Genomic DNA, 18,598 nt, shown 5'->3' on the forward strand with positions numbered 1-18,598 from the left:
TCTATTGTCTGATCTTGATCTGATAAACATGGACCGTGTGTAAAGACTGTCATTGTCGGAATCGATTGCTTATTCCTTTCAACAAAGTGATTAACTCTAAGGTACAACCTATTACCAGCAAAAGGTACAAAGAAGGATCCATCTTTCTTTTCGGTTACCAGTCGGAGTCTAGTGAATCCAGGATTATCATTATCAGTCTCCATAACAAAGGTAGTATGATGTATTGGGTGTTTGATACTCCTTACATTCTGTACTATGTCTGCTTCTTCCATTTTGTTTATGCACATAATATCTATGTCACTTCCGGGTAAATTCAGTCCTTCCGCCAAACTTCCACTTGATATTTTTATTTGATGAGGCGAAAATTCATTTTCGATATTATCACTGATGATAAATAATCGTTGTCTAGTTCTTATATCGATTTCAGTACCAACTCTTTCTACTAGGTGTTCGTATAAGTATTTCTCCTTCGGTTTGTTTTCGAGCCAAAGCAAGTGATCTGTAAAAAGTAATTGTTTAAGAAATAATTCATGGCAGCCGTAGATTTGTTTTCATTTAACCATGGGTTGGGCATTTATATTCGATTATTTTACCCTGAGCGTTGGCGAGGGGTAAAATACGAATATAGATGCCCAACCCATGGTTAAATGAAAAGTAGATATACTGTGATTATACTGGTTGACGATAATAGGTAGTCATATTAGAATTTTTCTTTATCTATCATAAAACCGTATAATGACGTGCGAACAAAGAGAGTCATCTGTCCGATATTTATTTATAATAATCGTTATGATTAGAGCGTTAATATTGAGTAGTATGTAGGCAAATTGTATGTCTATTCTAGTATATTTTAAGACAGTTATGACAATTTGCAATCAATGGAACAATAATAAATGCTGACTTATTAAAAACACAATGTTTATTTTACCAGTAGTCCTATATAGACCTGGTTGTATATTTGCTTTAAAATCTTGGGTTTAAGCGCGTCTTTAGAAAACCAATTGAGACGCACTTAGTTTACATATTCATGACTAATGACTAATATATATTAAACTGCAATCTTTATAAGTTAATACTGAATTATTTTGTATTGCACGTAATAAAGTACGATCGACGTATACATTTCAAAAATCTTATACGTAACACAATTTTTATAATTTAGTATTGTTCTACTACCAAAACCTTTTCACGAGGGTCTGAATGGGTACATTTTCAACTACTTATTTTATTTTTTTCGTCTCTCTCTTTCGTTTTATCATTGTAATGTCTGTTTGAAGATTCCCTTTGTGCTATTGTGTTTTCTGTTTGTCTATGTTTGGTGGAATAAGATTTAAATCATAATATGTTTCCACCTGGTAATATCATTTTTCATTTAAATTAAACCAAACTCTAGACTAGTAAACACCGGCATGTCATGCACTTGATTTTAAGAAGTTAACATTACACACTAGATACCTTTATTACAGTCTGTACAGTTCTGTAAGTAATCCAGATATTCATTTGAAGATTTATCAGGATATCTAAGGTTCAGTATCCACTGCTGTTGTGTTGTCCTTCTTTCTAAGCAAGCTTTATACATTCGTTCAAACTGTCTTATTGTCAGTCCAAAAACGTCATTTGAGATTTTCATCCCGCCATCAAAAGATTGGTAAATTAAGGGTGTAAATCTACGCCTTCCACGATACGGAAAACGTTTCACACCGTATATTTCCCAAAACGAAATTTTCCTCATTCCAAATAAATTGCCATCGTCATTATTGTCCTTGTTGATGGAGTGTCCATTCATGATGCCTGTAAGAAAGATATGATTAAGTACATTTTAACTCTAGACTAATTTCGTATGAAATGAATTCCAAGTTCCATATAACTGTTTGATATATAAAATAATATGCTGACTATCAGTTGATATATAATCAGTCAAAATGTAAAACTTGGTTTCTAAGGGAGGAGGTATGATAAGAAGTAAAATCACAAAATACTGAACTCCGCGGAAAATTCATAACGGAAAGTTCCTAATCAAATGGCAAAATTCAAACCCCAATCATATCAATCGAATGGATAACAAACTGTCATATTACTGACTTGGTACAGGCATTTTCTTATGTAGAAATTGGTGGACTAAACCTGGTTTTATAACCTCCCTCTTGTATGACAGTCATAATAAGGACACTGCATTGTCCCCTTTAACTCAAAAATCAAAAAGTATTTAAATCTATCACAAACATATTTTTCAGGTGTTTATAAGACATTAGTCTGTGACAATAGTATTATTTTTATACTTTGTACTACATGTTATAATTAAGGCTTCGAACTTCTTAAATGTAATGCAGAACAGCAAAAACTGTCAAATTAACCACATTTTTTATCTTGTTATTAATATAATATTAATATTATAGAACAGCAGCTTTACACAAGAAAATATTTTGCTACAACGTCACTATGACATCCGATATGACCTTTCTACACTACAGTGTCCAGATTATATTTGTTTACCAATTAAATTAACAATAAATAACTTAAGATTTCTATTTTTCAATTTAAGGTGTAAAATAGCATTTTTTTTTTATCAATCCTCCTCCTTTTAGTTACAATTTCCGTTAGTTACATTTCATATATCTGATGTAAAATGTTAGGAACTAAGTTGACAGTCGTGTATCTATTATATTAATACCGAGGTTTAGAAAAAAAAGTTGCATTTATCATTGTGATTTGTTCTTTATCCCACTCCCTCCCCCCAAAAAATAAATCAAAACAATTACAATTTCGATGATCACATGGAAGTATATGTCATGTCTTATAAATAAAGACAGTAGTAGTTTACCAATGCTTAAGTTTCGTATATCAATTAAGCAGAGACTTACAAATGTAACAAACAAACCCTGGGGAAATCCGGGTACCACAACAAGGTAAGCGTCTACTACAATGTTAGTGTTTCTATTACTCGATTTATGACACTTAACTTGGCGGGGTTTAACCGGTTCGCTCATAATAAACCAGTCCATCTATAGATAGGTGTTTTAGGATGAAAGCATCAATCAAGTGTCCAGTCATTCGTTTGTAAATTTCCTTCGATGACACTGATAGGTGATTATAAATCAATAATAATTTTAACGGCAATCATCCTTATCACACACATCATCAAATAGACTATCTTAATGCAAAATAATTACATTAGATGTATGTTTCATTATAATATTTTATTCTGATTGGCTAACTGTACATCACGTGTTATTCCGTAAGCAGTTGCACTGCTCAATACAACTTTTCACTCATGATAACACGTGCTCCAACAATAAAGTGCACAGGTGAATTAAATAATAAAATATATAAAATTCGTGTTTTCATGATCATAGCTAAAACATGTAATTATAAGTATTGAATGCTTCTTTTTGTAACTTTATAGGGTTGTAAAAGCGTTGATCGTGCGTACATTTTTAGAATGAAGCGCTTCCGCGCTTCATACAAAATGTACTTCGGTCTACGCTTTTACACCCCAATAAATTTACAAAAAGAAGCATTCAATTTTTAATTAAAACGTAAGCTCCGCCTGATCAGTTGAAATAACATTGGTAATATATACAGATGTATTATCTCTTACATTTTTCACTGGACTGCTTGATTGGTGGAACACATCTTGTCTCACAATGTTACTTAAAATGATCAAAAGTAGGATTTTATAGAAGCTGAAACAAAGAGAAAAAAACTTCCTGATGAAAACAGTGCAAATATTTGTCATGCGGATATTAGATTGTGATCGTTTTAAATTAAGGATGGAACGAAGGTCACTGTTTATTAAAAGTTATGTACTTACAAGGAAATCAAAACATAACGTTCACGAATCATAAAACTGTCTATATTCTTGTTGTCTAATACATACAATTCTCAGTAGTCAAATGATAACTATCATACATTTATTTGATTTTGCCATTTGATTAGGGACTTTCCGTTTTTGATTTTAATCGGAGTTAAGTATTTTTGTGATTTTACTTTTTACGTATTTATTATCGTTTGATATTTGATACGTAATTTGCAAATGGACGTTTTTCATGTCAAATGTGGTTTAAATGCTAATTTGGCAACTATCAATTTTAGTACAAAGAGGAAAGATGTTATTAACTGCATGTCACCTTCAACCATGAGTAAAACTTGTACCGTTTATTTAGTTATTTTAAACCCCTTGTAAGATTAAAGTGACACATTCTAAACTATGGAGAAAACAATTTTTTTTACAGCCAGCAATCGACAACAACTTTTGGATTAATGGCTCCAATCACACATACAACTTGACAACGTTTGCTATTTAAGTTCTTAGGTATATACACTTTTTTCATACTTTAACCATATGATTTAGTTCAAATTTTCGGAATAACTTTAGCTCATACATTTTCATTTTTAAAACCTTCCTTTATATTTGACAGTTATTATGATTGTTTACATATTAAACTGTACATAATGTTAACCTTAATTTATGAATCCATTGGTCACAAAAATATTACAAAAAAGCTGCATCTGTTTAAATTCATGTTTAGATTTCAAATAATAGATATAAAAAAAACAGGATTTGAGGTAGAAAATTATATTTGAATTTATTCATCTCTTCTGAGTGTGATTTTAATGAATAGAAATCGCCATGACATTCAACGTTATCAAGGAAAATAACTTGATATTAAAATGCTGAAGCTGCAAACAGGCACAATCACAACCATTTTCATATCGACTTAAAATATTTCATCTTATTACTGGTACTCCAAAATATTCATACTTCACGTACCTGTTGTCATCCATCATTGATACTTTTTACAAATTCCATTCATACTGATTAAAAGTCTATATAGTTTATTCCTTATCATTTATTATGGGGCCGGATCGACGTGGGACGGATCGACTTGGGACGGATCGACTTTGGGTCGGATTGACTTGGTGCAGGGTCGGTTTGGGTCCGGAACGACCGGATACCGAAAAATCAGACTATCTAATACAAACATTGAAAAGCAATTTTGCGGAGAAAGTATCGATGAGCTGGTATCGAGAGATACATATCATACTTACTAAACACTTGTATGAATGACGTAAAAGGACATTTAAATGTAAATTTAGAAATGTAGGTTCAAAGTTCATAAAATCACATCAGTTGCTTTCACTTACTGTTTATTATCTTCATAACGTGTTTCAGTTTTCTTTTTATTTGTTCTTGAACCTTTTTTAACCTTTACTGTTTAATCCATTTTTGATTGTTAATTTATAACAGCACTTGGTTTTTATACAGCCCACCATTGCATTATTGTACTATTGTCAAGTATGAATTATTGTCTTTCATTCCTGCTTTTATAGTTTGTCTATATGCCGTTTGGTGTTTCTATGTTGAAACAGTAATCTGTTTTTATAGTGATTAAGATTATATAATAATGCAGTCTGCTGTATCTCAATTTTTGATGTTTTTACCTATTATGTTTATTTCTGTTTTGCTCACACATTGTTGTTAATATAATGGACTGTCATGCATGTTAGCGGTTTAGCTAGTTCTAAAAACAGGTTTAACCACCTCTTTCTGCATAAGGAAATGTCTCTACCAAGTCAGTAATATGATAGTTGTGTATACTTCGTTCGAATATTTTTTTCATATGTTTTATGGTGTCACGAGGTTTTTGAACGTTGGTTATTATTATTGCATTTTTATCTATTTCATTTCTTCAAATACATGTAATAACAGCATGATTCTTCTCAGCGTGAATTGTTACATAAAATTGATAATGTGTTCTACATTTATTAAAGTTGCCAATATTTTCCTCTTTTTCTTGAAAAGCACATACCGACATTAAAATGAAGTATGTTTATATCCCATGAGTGAGATTTTACGCAAATTGTAACAATTAAGTCAAGTTTTGATGACAATCACTAAAAGTGTTGATATTTTATGAAAATCATGCACTGACATCCTTCATTTAGTACTTGTTATACCTCTATATGGATTGTTATACACGAAGTTGGAGATATTAAAGTAAAAAATTTCTGTATGTTTTGTCAATGTATAGTTCAACTGTCAATATCTCCCTTTTTCCCTCATTGAAACCATGTTCTGACTTTTAAAAAACATTTCTGCTGTTACCTTTAAGGATGGACTGTTTTCAACTTATCCTGCAAAATATATATAAGTTAAGGATAATTTATTTGCTTTAAAATCACGCACATGCATTGTTATTCAGAAGTTGCGGTACTTCACATTAGATTTGGTGTTTTTCGAATCACAAATTCTGATTTATTTAAGTTTGCCGTTTATACTTAATTTTGTCATTAATTTGTTGGAATTTCTTATTTTACTTAAAAATCTTTTTTTTTTTAAATAACGTATTTTTGTCAAATTTCAAAACTTTTTATACCTCATAATGGATTGTTACACGTCAAATATGATCAGTTTGATTTGGTCTGTATCTATTAGATCTGTCAATATTTCTTCGGTTTTTGTTTAATATCATGAACCGACATTATAATTCTGTACTCTTGGTTCCCCAGAATGAATTGTTGATCACAAATTATGGTCTGCAGTAAACATTTGTCGTCAAAAATTCAAACCGTTGATAGCTTTAATTTTTCCGTCGTCATACCACTTTTTTATTTCTCACTTCTACGACAACAGTGCTTAGCATTGCGAAGACGCCTTATCCACCTCCTCAAACTATAGCTTGTATAAACATATATATATATGTGTCTTTGGTAACTTTACCTCGTGATGTCATCAATGAAAAGTGTCATTTTGTATTTGTTTATGTAAAATTATAAACCGGCTATACATTTCAGTACTTTGGGTACCTCGTGATGGGTTGTTTTACACAGACTGAGAACTATATGAATCTATGGTTACGTAAGGTGTTGTCGAACACAATTAATTAAAATCTCTATAATTACCTCTTTTTCTTAGAATTATGTATTGGCATCATAAATCAGTACTGTTTTCAACTGAGGATATGATTGTTTTAATTAAAATCAGAACAATCTATGATTAAAAATATGTCGGCATTTCTCAAAGGTGCTATTGTTTTCCCTTTTTGTCCAACATATCAAGTATTGACAACAAAATTTAGTACACTAGGTACATTTGATTGTTCATTTATGAAAACAAATAATAAAAAGCCAGGCCTTTCCATCTTCATGATTGATTATGATTGTTGAGTTTTAAAAGCAGAATTGAATAAGCTCATTGCATTTACATCACTGCAGGTTGGACTTGATAAACTTCCTACTCCTTTGATGTTATAATTGCAACCATATAGCATTGCAGAACCTGGATCCCTTATCCGGGAATTTTCTCTATCTCTTCGGAGAGAACCATTTAGTATAGGGCTATTGATGTAGTGATAAATGTTCTCGGTGATGCGTACTTTCATAGATAAAGAAGGAGCATGACCAGGCTGATTAAAATGATTATAAAGAACCCTGAATTGGTCGATTTTTAATTATAAGACCTGATTTGAATCATTTGTTTACGCAAAGTTTGTCGAGTTTCACCCACATAAAGTAGACCACACAAAGCACTTTCAATTCCATTAAAGACATTGTCTGTGGAACAGTCCAGAGACTAAAAGATTGCTCAATGTTTTCTGCATCGATTAAAGATGCTGATATTTCTTTTTTTTCGCGAATAGCACTTACTGACATTATATATAATTCAGTACGTTTTGTTACCTCAAAACTGATTTTTGCACTATAAAACCAGGTTCAATCCACCATTTTATACATTGTGATTTTACTTTGTACACAAGTTGTGAAAAAATATGAGTCTAGGGTGACTTCATCTTTTAGCAGCAATTGAAAGGGCGATTATTTTATGAAAATCACCCTTATTTCATTCTTTGTACCACTGATAAGCTCCCTCTTTGTTACCCGAGATCTCACAATATACACCAAGTCGTGTAATTGATTCAGAAAATCCAACGTGTGACATAAAATATTTGTTTTTGACTGTTAGATATAAACTATGTAATGCCTCTTGTCTGTTGGAAATATCAGAAAGATGATGATAACATAGATATCTTAAACAGTTAGACAACACAACAGGCTGTATTGTAAAGCAGGGAACTGTAATAATTTTTAGCCGTAGTTCTTCCGATATAAGTGACGAGTGCTGTAAGTAGGTAATGGTTTCTACAAAGGATTTTTCATCCTTTCAAGTAAAGGTGACTCCATCTTTGGTGGCAGCAAATATCTTATGAAAACCACGTAGTACTACTTTTACCATTATTTCAGTATTTGTTTTGGGATTAAAGATTGAATGAATGCAATTAAAACCCTATGGGACTGACTTGATATATAAGTCTTCCATCGATTTATGAATTTCGAACAGCGATATATACTGCTGTTGCCTTTATTTATCACAGTGACTACTCTTAATAGTTTAAACACCATAGTGTTGTAAAGTGATCATTAATCAAATCCTTTACAGTCAATGTCATGCAATTTATTTATGATATATTAGTTTGATATTTGTGTGTATTTGAGTTACCGGAATTGCCACGAAAACATACTAATATTACAAAAAGAGATCTTTCAAAATATCATTTAATGTAAACTTTTCCTGAACGAGTTCCATCTTTTGTTGTTCATAAAATTTATTGAATCATCGACGAACGAATGTTCACAGCAGAATAGATTCGTGTCTTTATTTTATTTGACTACAGGAACTTTCAGTACATAATGAAGCTTAAACAAGGTAAAACCTCTATAATATTATACGTTTCCTGCCATAAGATATATATTGTTAACTGTTTGACATAAATTACGTAATGCCTGCTGTCTGCTGGAAATATAACCAAGATGATGATAACATAGAAATCTTAGACAGTGAGACAAAACAACTAGCGGTACCTGAAAGCAGGGATATTTCGCCTGAAGTTGTAGTTCTTCTGTTATCAATGACGAATGTTTCATGTAGGTAACATGATCTAAAGTGGATATATTCATTCTTTCAAATAATTTCAATGTGGAATGTACATTTTGATAGTTATAATAATCTTGGTAAATATGCACATGATAGCCTATTGTTTTCATTTCAGGTGTACATCTTGACAGAACATACTATGTTAGTCTCAGTGTTACATTGTATTGCCCTATTACATAATAATACGACGCGTATAACAACCAGTCCGACACAGCATCTGTCTTAATGCTGTCTTGTAAATGTCTATGATAACGTTTATGTATGTTAAAGGTGTTATCTCTTGTCTTTGGAGATGGCAGTAGTTGTGCTATATAATGATTGATTTTAGCATAATGATATTTACATACATCAATAATAAATGAAGACGATTCTGACTTTATGAAAGAAGCAGTTAATGCAAAATCCTTAAAACAAGTTGAAATGTTTGTCGGTTCTGATTTCGAACCAGCAATCGTATAAAATAGACGTTCTAGCATAATGAACGAAAGTTCACGCTTTGTTCTTAATGAATGGTAATTTGCATTATCAAGCTGAAATAGATTCGTTATTAATCCATCAATCCCTCCATACTTTATACTCTCAAATACACATAGGAGTACCTTATTGTTACTCTGATTAATCTTTTCTTGGAACATATTGTGTTCAGGTATAAAATAGTTTGGACAATAGCATATGTTAACCCATGATATTAATCTATTAAGACAGAGAGAAAAACAATAATACAATTTAGGTAGTTGAAATGTATCAATATCTTCCTCCTCTGAGACCCAGAATAGAGCCGTCTTTAGAAAGTAGGAGCACAATAACTCTTTTACATCATTATTTCTGTTAACGATATTCTTTAACATTAATTTGAGTAGACCATAACATAACAATTGATTGTAATAAAACGAATGCACAAGATTTTTTTCAGCTACAGAGAAGGACAATCTCCATAAACTGTCATCGTTTGATCTATTCTTAGGTCCTATAGGTACTATCAAACATCCGTAATCTATGATCCTGTCAATTACGATATTAGGGGGCCATTACCGTCGATGACGGTATGCCCATGGAATTGCGTTGTTGGGAAAATATATACTCCGTAGCCAGAATGCAAAATCCGTACTTTGGTCTTGATCCGATAGACATGGACCGTGTAAAATTAACGACACATTCGCAATCGAAAATTTGTATCCATCAGCAAAGCCATTGCATGATGCATACACATTTTTACCTTCTAAAGATACAATGAAGGATTCTCCTTTCTTATGTTTCTTTTCTGCTACAACTTTGAGTCTAGTAAATCCAGGATGATCATTATCTGTCTCCATAACAAAGGTAGTACATAGTAATGGGCGTTTGATTTTCCTTACATTCTGTATAACGTTTAAATTCTTCTCTACATACATTATATCTATGTCACTGCTAGGTAAATCAAGACCTTCTGCCAAACTTCCACTTGCTATTCTTATTTGATGAGACGAACGAGCATTTGTCGTAATATCGGACGTGATAAATAGTCGTTGTCTTGTTCGTATATCTATTTCAGTACCAACTGTTTTCACCAGGTGTTCGTATAAGTATTTCTCCCTCGTGTCTTTTCCAAGCAAATGCAAGTGATCTGTAAAAAAATCTATTTCCCTATTTATTTATCATAAAACCGAATATGACGTTCGTCAAAGAAGGTTATATGCCCGAAATTTATTCCTTGCAATCGATATGATAATAGCGTTAATGTTGAGTAGTAGGTATACGAATTGTACGTCTATCCTTGTATATTTTAAGCCAGAAGTGACCATTTACAACCAATGAAACAATACTGAAAGCTGAATTATTATTGTTCTATCTGTAAGCATGTATATTTGTTTTAAAATTTTGCGTGTAAGCGCATCTTTAGAAGAATAATTTTGATACACTTCGTTTATGGCGTTGTCAGTTTATTTTCGATTTATGAGTTTGACTGTCCCTCTGGTATCTTTCGTCACTTTTTAATAAGTAAATCATGACTAATATATATTCTATTGCACAACCTTAAAACTGAATTCTTTTGCATTGTACGTAATATAGCACAAATCGACGAATACATTTCAAAAGCCTTTTTCATAATCTAGTATTGTACTACCACTAAATATATACCTGTTCATGAGGGTCTGGATGGGTTCATAGAATTAAGAATAATGGACAAAACATACAGAATAAAGGACCCAAAAAAATAAAGCATAGATAAAAACAAGACAAAAATATACAGAATAGCGAATAGAAGCGTTAACTAAAAAAAGTGAATAATAGACAAAAAATAAAAAGAATAGTGGAAAATGTCTTAAAAGAACCATATTCATATAATGTACGTCGATCGGTAGCATTTGTACTGATATTGACATAAGTCTTTCTTGAATTTTAAATATACGACTTCTAACCAATCTATCTTGTCATGAGTAGCAGGGCATACGGTTGATCAGGAGTTGCAGCATTCATGATCATCTAGTTTTTCTACAGGGTTTCTACAACTTTTTGGAATATTGGGTCCTCAATGCTCTTCAACTTTGTACTTGTTTGGCTTTATAACTATTTTGATGTGAGCGCCACTGATGAGTATTGAGTAGACGAAACGCGCGTCTGGCGTATTAAATTATAATCCTGGTACCTTTGATAACTATTAACACCAGTGGGTCGATGTAACTGCTGGTGGACGTTTCGTCCCCGAGGGTATCACAAGCCTAGTAGTCAGCACTTCAGTGTTGACATGAATATCAACTATATAGTCATTTTTATTAATTTCCTGTTACAAAACTCTACATTTTTCTTATCCCAGGAATAGATTACCTCAGCTGTATTTTGCACAACTTTTTGGAATTTTGGGTCCTCCAAGCTCTTCAACTTTGTACTTGTTTGGCTTTATAACTATTTTGATCTGAGCGCCACTGATGAGTCTTATGTAGACGAAACGCGCGTCTGGCGTATTAAATTATGATCCTGATACCTTTGATAACTATTTCTAATCTTCAGTTATTAGATTCCTGGGGTTGAAGTCATAAAACTTTGCTCAGTGCTCGGAGCACAAAAATCATGCTCGAAACATGAAATCCAGCATTTTGATTGGTTGATTTTCGAGTACGAGTACAAAAAACTGACTCGAAAGTTTTATGACCGCAAGGCCTGAATAATACGACTTTGTATTTGTTCATTTCTCTTTCTTTGGTCGAGATAACGTATGTTTGCAGTTTTCCCATTGTGCAATGGTGTTCTTTGTTTGTCTTTATTTTGTGGTTTAAAATTTGAATCATGGTATATTTCCACCTCTTAATATCGTTTCATATTTGTATTATAGCAAACCCGGGTATTTAGCAGTCATGCACTTGATTTTAAGAAGGTAACATTACAAAGTTATTACCTTTAGTAGAGTCTGTACAGTTCTGTAAGTAGTCAAGGTAGTCATTTGAATATTTATCAGGATATCTTAGGTTTAGTATCCATTGTTCATGTGTTTTCCTTCTTTATACATTCTTTCAAACTGTCTGATTGTCAGTCCGAAAACGTCATTTGAGATTTTCATCCCTCCATCAAAAGATTGGTAAAGTAATGGTGTAAATTTACGCCTTCCTCGAAACGGAAAACGTTTCACACCGTATATTTCCCAATACGAGATTTTCCTCATTCCAAATGAATTGCCATCGTCATTATTGTCTTGGTTTGTGGAGTGTCCATTCATGATGCCTGTAACAAAGATATATGAAAATACATTTTGAATGTGGACTAATTTCTTTTGCAATGAATTTCAAGTTTTATATTTCTGTTTAAATTTGTTTTATTATAATGATTATCAGTTAATATACGATCAGTCAAAATTAAATTGAAATATAAAGAATGAAATCAGTTTAAAGTTGTTTTTTTCGCAATTTCAGGTGCAAAATAATGACTCTTAAACTATATCTGTATTGTTTATTTTCATTGTTTTATAGATATATGTTGTATATCATCTATAATATTTTAAGCCATTGGCCCATATGGGCGAAAGGGCTTGCATATGTCCGTATTGCTGTAAAATATTTCTTGACATGTTGGTTTTCAATATGAGTGAGTGGTGATAAAATTCTTGCAATGACATGGGTCATTGCCTCAATTACTTCTTTAAGTTTATATATTAGGTTATTCGCTCTGTTTTTTGCAAATGTTGGCTGTCATACTGACTTAAAATTAAGTTGTTTTTGTTTTACTCATTATCAACGTAAATATCTAATTATAATTCATTACAATGTTGGCAGTTTGCTCTAAAAAAAAAAAAAGGATTTCAAAAAGCAAAGCAGTTAGTTCAGCTATATTTAATAGATGGAAAATTTTAAATTTATAATTACCTGCATGTTTTTAAATTTTGTTTTTGGTAATCTCCCTAATGACAAGTGATAAAAATTTCAATGGAGTAAAACTTAATGTAAATCTCACACTTTACATAATACATACATACATAATTTTAATTTAAAAAAAAAGTCTGTATTTCATATATAAGAAGTCTTTCATCATTTGGTTAATCATGTCAAGAGTGTTTTTATTCTCATTTCAAAATTATAAACAATACATACTTTAGCGTCCAAATTGGATACATGTATCTGTTACTGAAAACAAGTTTCAATGCATTTAGTTCTTGTGAAAAAGATGATGAATCAAATGATTAGCTATTCCATTTTTCAATTCTGAATAAAGCATTTGGTTTAACGCTCACGTCATATTTATACAAAAACTGATGCATTAATGTATTTGCCTATTTTCATTGAAACTAGATTATTTATCATCAAGCTATTTTACTTAAGTAATTAAACGTAATCGATGATTACTCCCAATTTTTGCTGTAATCAATTAAATTACCATAACATGTAATCGAAAATGTTGTCGGTTATAGATTACTGTTGATATCATGAACAAATGTAATCAATTACAACAGATTCGATGATCACATCGAAATATATTTCATGTCTAATAAATAAAGACAACAGTAGTTTACCAATGTTTAAATTTCGTAAATCAATTACTAGTAAGATATACGAAGTATATATAGTATATAACACACAAACACTGAGGAAATACAGGTACGGTGACCTAATAAGCGTCTCCAATGATAATGTACGCGTCACCTAAGATGTTTAATATCTTACCTTTTTCTCTGGACCGCGGTAACGCTGGAAAAACTTGTTGTCTTAGAATATTACTTGAATGATTAAAAGTATGATTTTAAAGACGCTGAAACAAACATTACAAAGTGAGAAAAACTTCCTTGTGAAAATATTAGAAATAACTTTCCTGAGGATATCTGATTAGGATTGTTTTTAAATTAAGACTGAAAGATCAGTTACCATAATTGTTAAGTCGTTGTATAAATGAACTTACAAGGATATAAAAACATACCGTTTATGAATCATAAAACGACGCCCACTTCTATTCTTAACTTTTGGTTCATATATTACTCAGTGGTCATATGCATTTGTTTTGTCATGTAGCATATGTTTTATGTCAGCTGGTATTTGACTGCTTAAGCGACAACAATCAATTTAAGCTCAAAGAGGAAAGATGTAATCAACTGCATGTCACCTTCAATCTGAGCAAAATTCGTATCGTTTATTTTATTATTAAAATCCCATGTATAATTGAGGGAAGTGAAACATTCCAACTTAAAGAGAAATCTAATATTTTTATCTTTAAGGCAACCGTTAAAGAATTGTAATTCTTGCAGTCAGTACACAATCTATTGATTTTTACGTCAACAAGGCCGAAAGCACCCACCGTCAACGGAAACAGGCTCATATGATCACAAAACATAATTAATCACAGCGCATTTTTTCAACTGCTTACATGATTCTTTATTACACACTTGATCGAATCTCGGTGAATAATAAGCTTCAAGCTTACTTACATGTGAAATGAAATTTCAAACACGACGCATGCATAAAATCTAATTCATGACCACCCGTAATAAATTTCCGTCATGGAAGTTTGAAACACTGCAATCCGCATCTCAATCAAATAAGTAAGATAAATAACACCACATATATATCAGATCTAAAACATATTATTATTTTATGCGACTGTCATACAAGTGAGAGGGTTAACTAGCAATAAACCAGGTTCAATCAACCATTTTCTACATATATATGCCTGTATCAAGTCAGGAATATGACAGTTGTTATCCATTCGTTTGATGTGTTTAATCATTTGATTTTGCCATTTGATTAGGTACTTTCCGTTTTGAATTGTCCGAGTAACCGGTAAGGCAAAAGTGTACGATTTGACAACACTAGTAGTTTGTCTTATATAGAGTGTCTATATTCCGTTTTTATGTTTCTTTGTTGAAAATTCCTTTGTTTTGTTTTGTTATACTGATGTATCCCAAATTTTTACATTTTTACCTTTGTATGTAAATGGTATTCTATGCGACTGTCACACAAGTGAGAGGATTTAGCTAGCTACATAACCAGGTTTAATACACCATTGTCTACATAAGGAATACCAAGTCGGGAATATGACTTGTTTTTCATTCGTTTGATGTGTTTGAGCTTTTGATGTTGCCATTATATAAAGGACTTTCCTTTTTGAATTTCACCTGGAGATCAGTATCATTGTTATTTTACCTTTTCCACTCTCAATTCTATATTCAAGAATATTATCTTAACCATATTATTTTTCAAAATGCACCTACCATCTTGTACCTGTAATCAAACGTTGTATGAACTGCTATATTCTTATACATATGCCTATGTTGTTATTGTCGGAAATTGTGAGATTGTGTTGTCCATGTTTTATAAATCCCACTTTAACTAAAAATCGTATCTATCTTATCAATGCTAATCTTATCTATCTTATTAAATATATCGCAAGTTGAAGTGATAAGCCAGGTGAGCAATACAGGTGGACAGCCAGCTTGTTACTTCTTTCAATGTGGGATTGCCATAGACTGATAACGCTTATAGATAGTCAAGTAAAGGGGAGCATAACTCGAATGATGCAGCGCCCTCTATAGGTCAGTGTCCTAATGTTACGATCGATAATGAGTTGGAATATCGCTACTGGATTAGTCGGGTTAAGTGGTGCATAACAAATGGAATCGCTTGTGGAGAAGATCATCTTTTTTGCATGTATTTTCTTTCCAAGACTGTTGTATTATTATGTTGTGGCCCTTGTAACAGCGTTCATTCCAGCTAAACCCAAAAGCATCTCGGGTAAAATTACATTAGTAACAGGTGCTGGCCACGGTATTGGAAAGGAAATCGCATTAGAACTTGCACGAAAAGGAGCAAATTTAGTTTTATGGGATATAAATAAGGTAATATAATAATAATAAAGTACAGTTCATAAATTTTTAGTTAAAACAACTCACAAATATTCGGCGAGCAGCCAACACATTGTCATTTTAGGGACAATTTCATATGACTATTATGTTCTTTGTTTGTGCGTTTCTATAAGTGTTGTTGTGAGTATTTGTATTTCTGTCACGTAGTGTTTTGGCGATATTTTTTCACATTGTCATAAAGCGGGAGGTTTGGCATGCCATTAAACCAGGTTCAATCCACCATTTTTCATTAAAATGTCAAGTCAATAAACACAGAAAATTAACACTGTGTAAAGGAGAATTATTATCCAAGATAGTGCTGGGAAGTAAACACAAATTTAAAATTTTATTTTTCAAAACTAAGTTAAGAGGGGGGATAAGTTTATATTTAATTTGACGCAATTTCATTGAGTCCTTACATGATATGAAATGTGAATTGAAAGTAAAAACTGTTTTTTTTTTTGTTTTTTTTTTTATTTAATTAAAAATATGAACTGGTAATGATGTTTGCAAAAAAACTTCAAATAGAAATATGTCTGTCAACGAAATATACGTTTATTGGTTTCATATGGAAACCTTGCAAGTCCTTTTGCACTGCGCTATATTATATTGCACTTTGCTAGTAATCTGTGTTTTTCCGTGTTTATTTTCAAATCCAAAAATTATCAAGGAAACAAAAAAAAAATGGTTTCAGACTGTCATTCAATATAGATATGACAATATTATTGAAAATATAGCTAAACTTTTGAAAAAATGAAGGAAAAGGAAATAACATCAGTGTGTCATTATCAATATCCGTTATCTTACTATTATAATGACGCCATTTTTAGAAAAACAGTTTCCAAAATCGTCTATACTGATACTAGTTGTTCTATATTTAGTCCACTTCACCCAAAAATAGACCTTTCAAGTTTATTCTTGGTTATTGATCATACTTGAAATATGTAAAGAAGATAGAATCTCTACCCAATGGAGATTTGATAATAATCTGAATGTTTATTTATATTACATAAACATTTTCCATCTTTTGATAAAGATATGTATCGATAGAAGTTGGTTTATTATGCCCCACCTACGATAGTAGAGGGGCATTATGTTTTCTAGTCTGTGCGTCCGTTCGTCCGTCCGTCCGTTCGTTCGTTCGTCCGTCTGTCCCGCTTCAGGTTAAAGTTTTTGGTCAAGGTAGTTTTTGATGAATTTGAAGTCCAATCGACTTCAAACTTAGTATACATGTTCCCTATGATATGATCTTTTTAATTTTAATGCCAAATTAGAGGGTTTACCCCAATTTCACGGTCCACTGAACATAGAAAATGATAGTGCGAGTGGGGCATTCGTGTACTGGGGACACATTCTTGTTTTAGTACTAGTGTCCTTAAGTTTTACGTTTTGTCGTTGTATGTACATGTATTTTGTCGGAGAAGTCGATCGTTGGTGGTTGATATCTCTTCTGTGTTGTTCAATATTTATTTTTAATGCCATTTTTTTTTGTGTGTGTATTATGTATCTTTTTATTTCCGCAGAACCACACACAGACACACAAACAAACTAAACAAAATAGTATCAAAATTTTATGACTCTCAAATAGGAAAAAACACTAAAGATCGCTTTCATAAATTTTACCATTACAAAATGGACACGCAAAAATGTGCTTAAAAAGTGTAAAATATTGACAAAGACGACATATAATATTTTTATATTTCTAAAGATAGTTTTATACTCATTCCTCAATACGTTTATCGTGAATCTTAAGTGAAACTTTTCACATGAATTTCATGTGAACTTTAAAAAAAAAATGGTATATTTCATGATTTCAATCAAATTATAGGATATTTAGATGTTATTTGAATTACTTTATTTAAAAATGTCATATAGATTTCACTTCAAAAAATATTCATGTGATATTTAAAGTTTTACATGAGTTTCACGCGTATCAGCTCGGTTTAGGTTATTATTGACAAGAGATTCACAAGAATTTATTTTCACGTAAACTTGATGCACCTACAAGAGAATGCAGATCACAACACGAAAAAATCTATTTGCATATAAACAAACACTAAAATATGTGTTGTCCTTGTAATGTTGTATCTACAGGCAAATAACGACGAGACAGCTTCACAGATTAACCTAATGGGTGGCTCAGCAACGTCTTACGTGGTTGATGTAGCAAATGCCGACGACATTCACAAAACAGCAGAACAAATGAGAAGAGAAGTAGGAGACGTAGATATACTGGTGAATAATGCTGGGATTTTATATGGTGGAGAACTCTTAAAACTTAAAGAGGCTCACATAAGGAGAACTTTTGATGTTAACACGTTGGCACATTTCTGGGTATACAAATTGGGTGTCATCAGTTATTTTGATTT

General features: G+C 31.9%; 1 protein-coding gene across 2 annotated transcripts in view; it reads left to right on the top strand.

The window, feature by feature from the left end:
• The first annotated feature begins 15,792 nt into the window (after positions 1-15,792).
• LOC143053858 (17-beta-hydroxysteroid dehydrogenase 13-like) overlaps positions 15,793-18,598 on the top strand; it is a 7,474-nt gene continuing 4,668 nt past the window's right edge. Inside the window, exons 1-2 of one of the 2 annotated variants that reach the window (XM_076226648.1) lie at positions 15,793-15,920; positions 18,324-18,563. In XM_076226648.1, the coding sequence (XP_076082763.1) occupies positions 18,360-18,563 (204 nt within the window). In that variant the 5' untranslated portion in view covers positions 15,793-15,920; positions 18,324-18,359. The other variant, XM_076226647.1, reaches the window with a different exon arrangement.

The sequence above is a fragment of the Mytilus galloprovincialis genome, chromosome 12 (genome assembly GCF_965363235.1).
Source record: "Mytilus galloprovincialis chromosome 12, xbMytGall1.hap1.1, whole genome shotgun sequence".
NCBI lineage: Eukaryota > Metazoa > Mollusca > Bivalvia > Mytilida > Mytilidae > Mytilus > Mytilus galloprovincialis.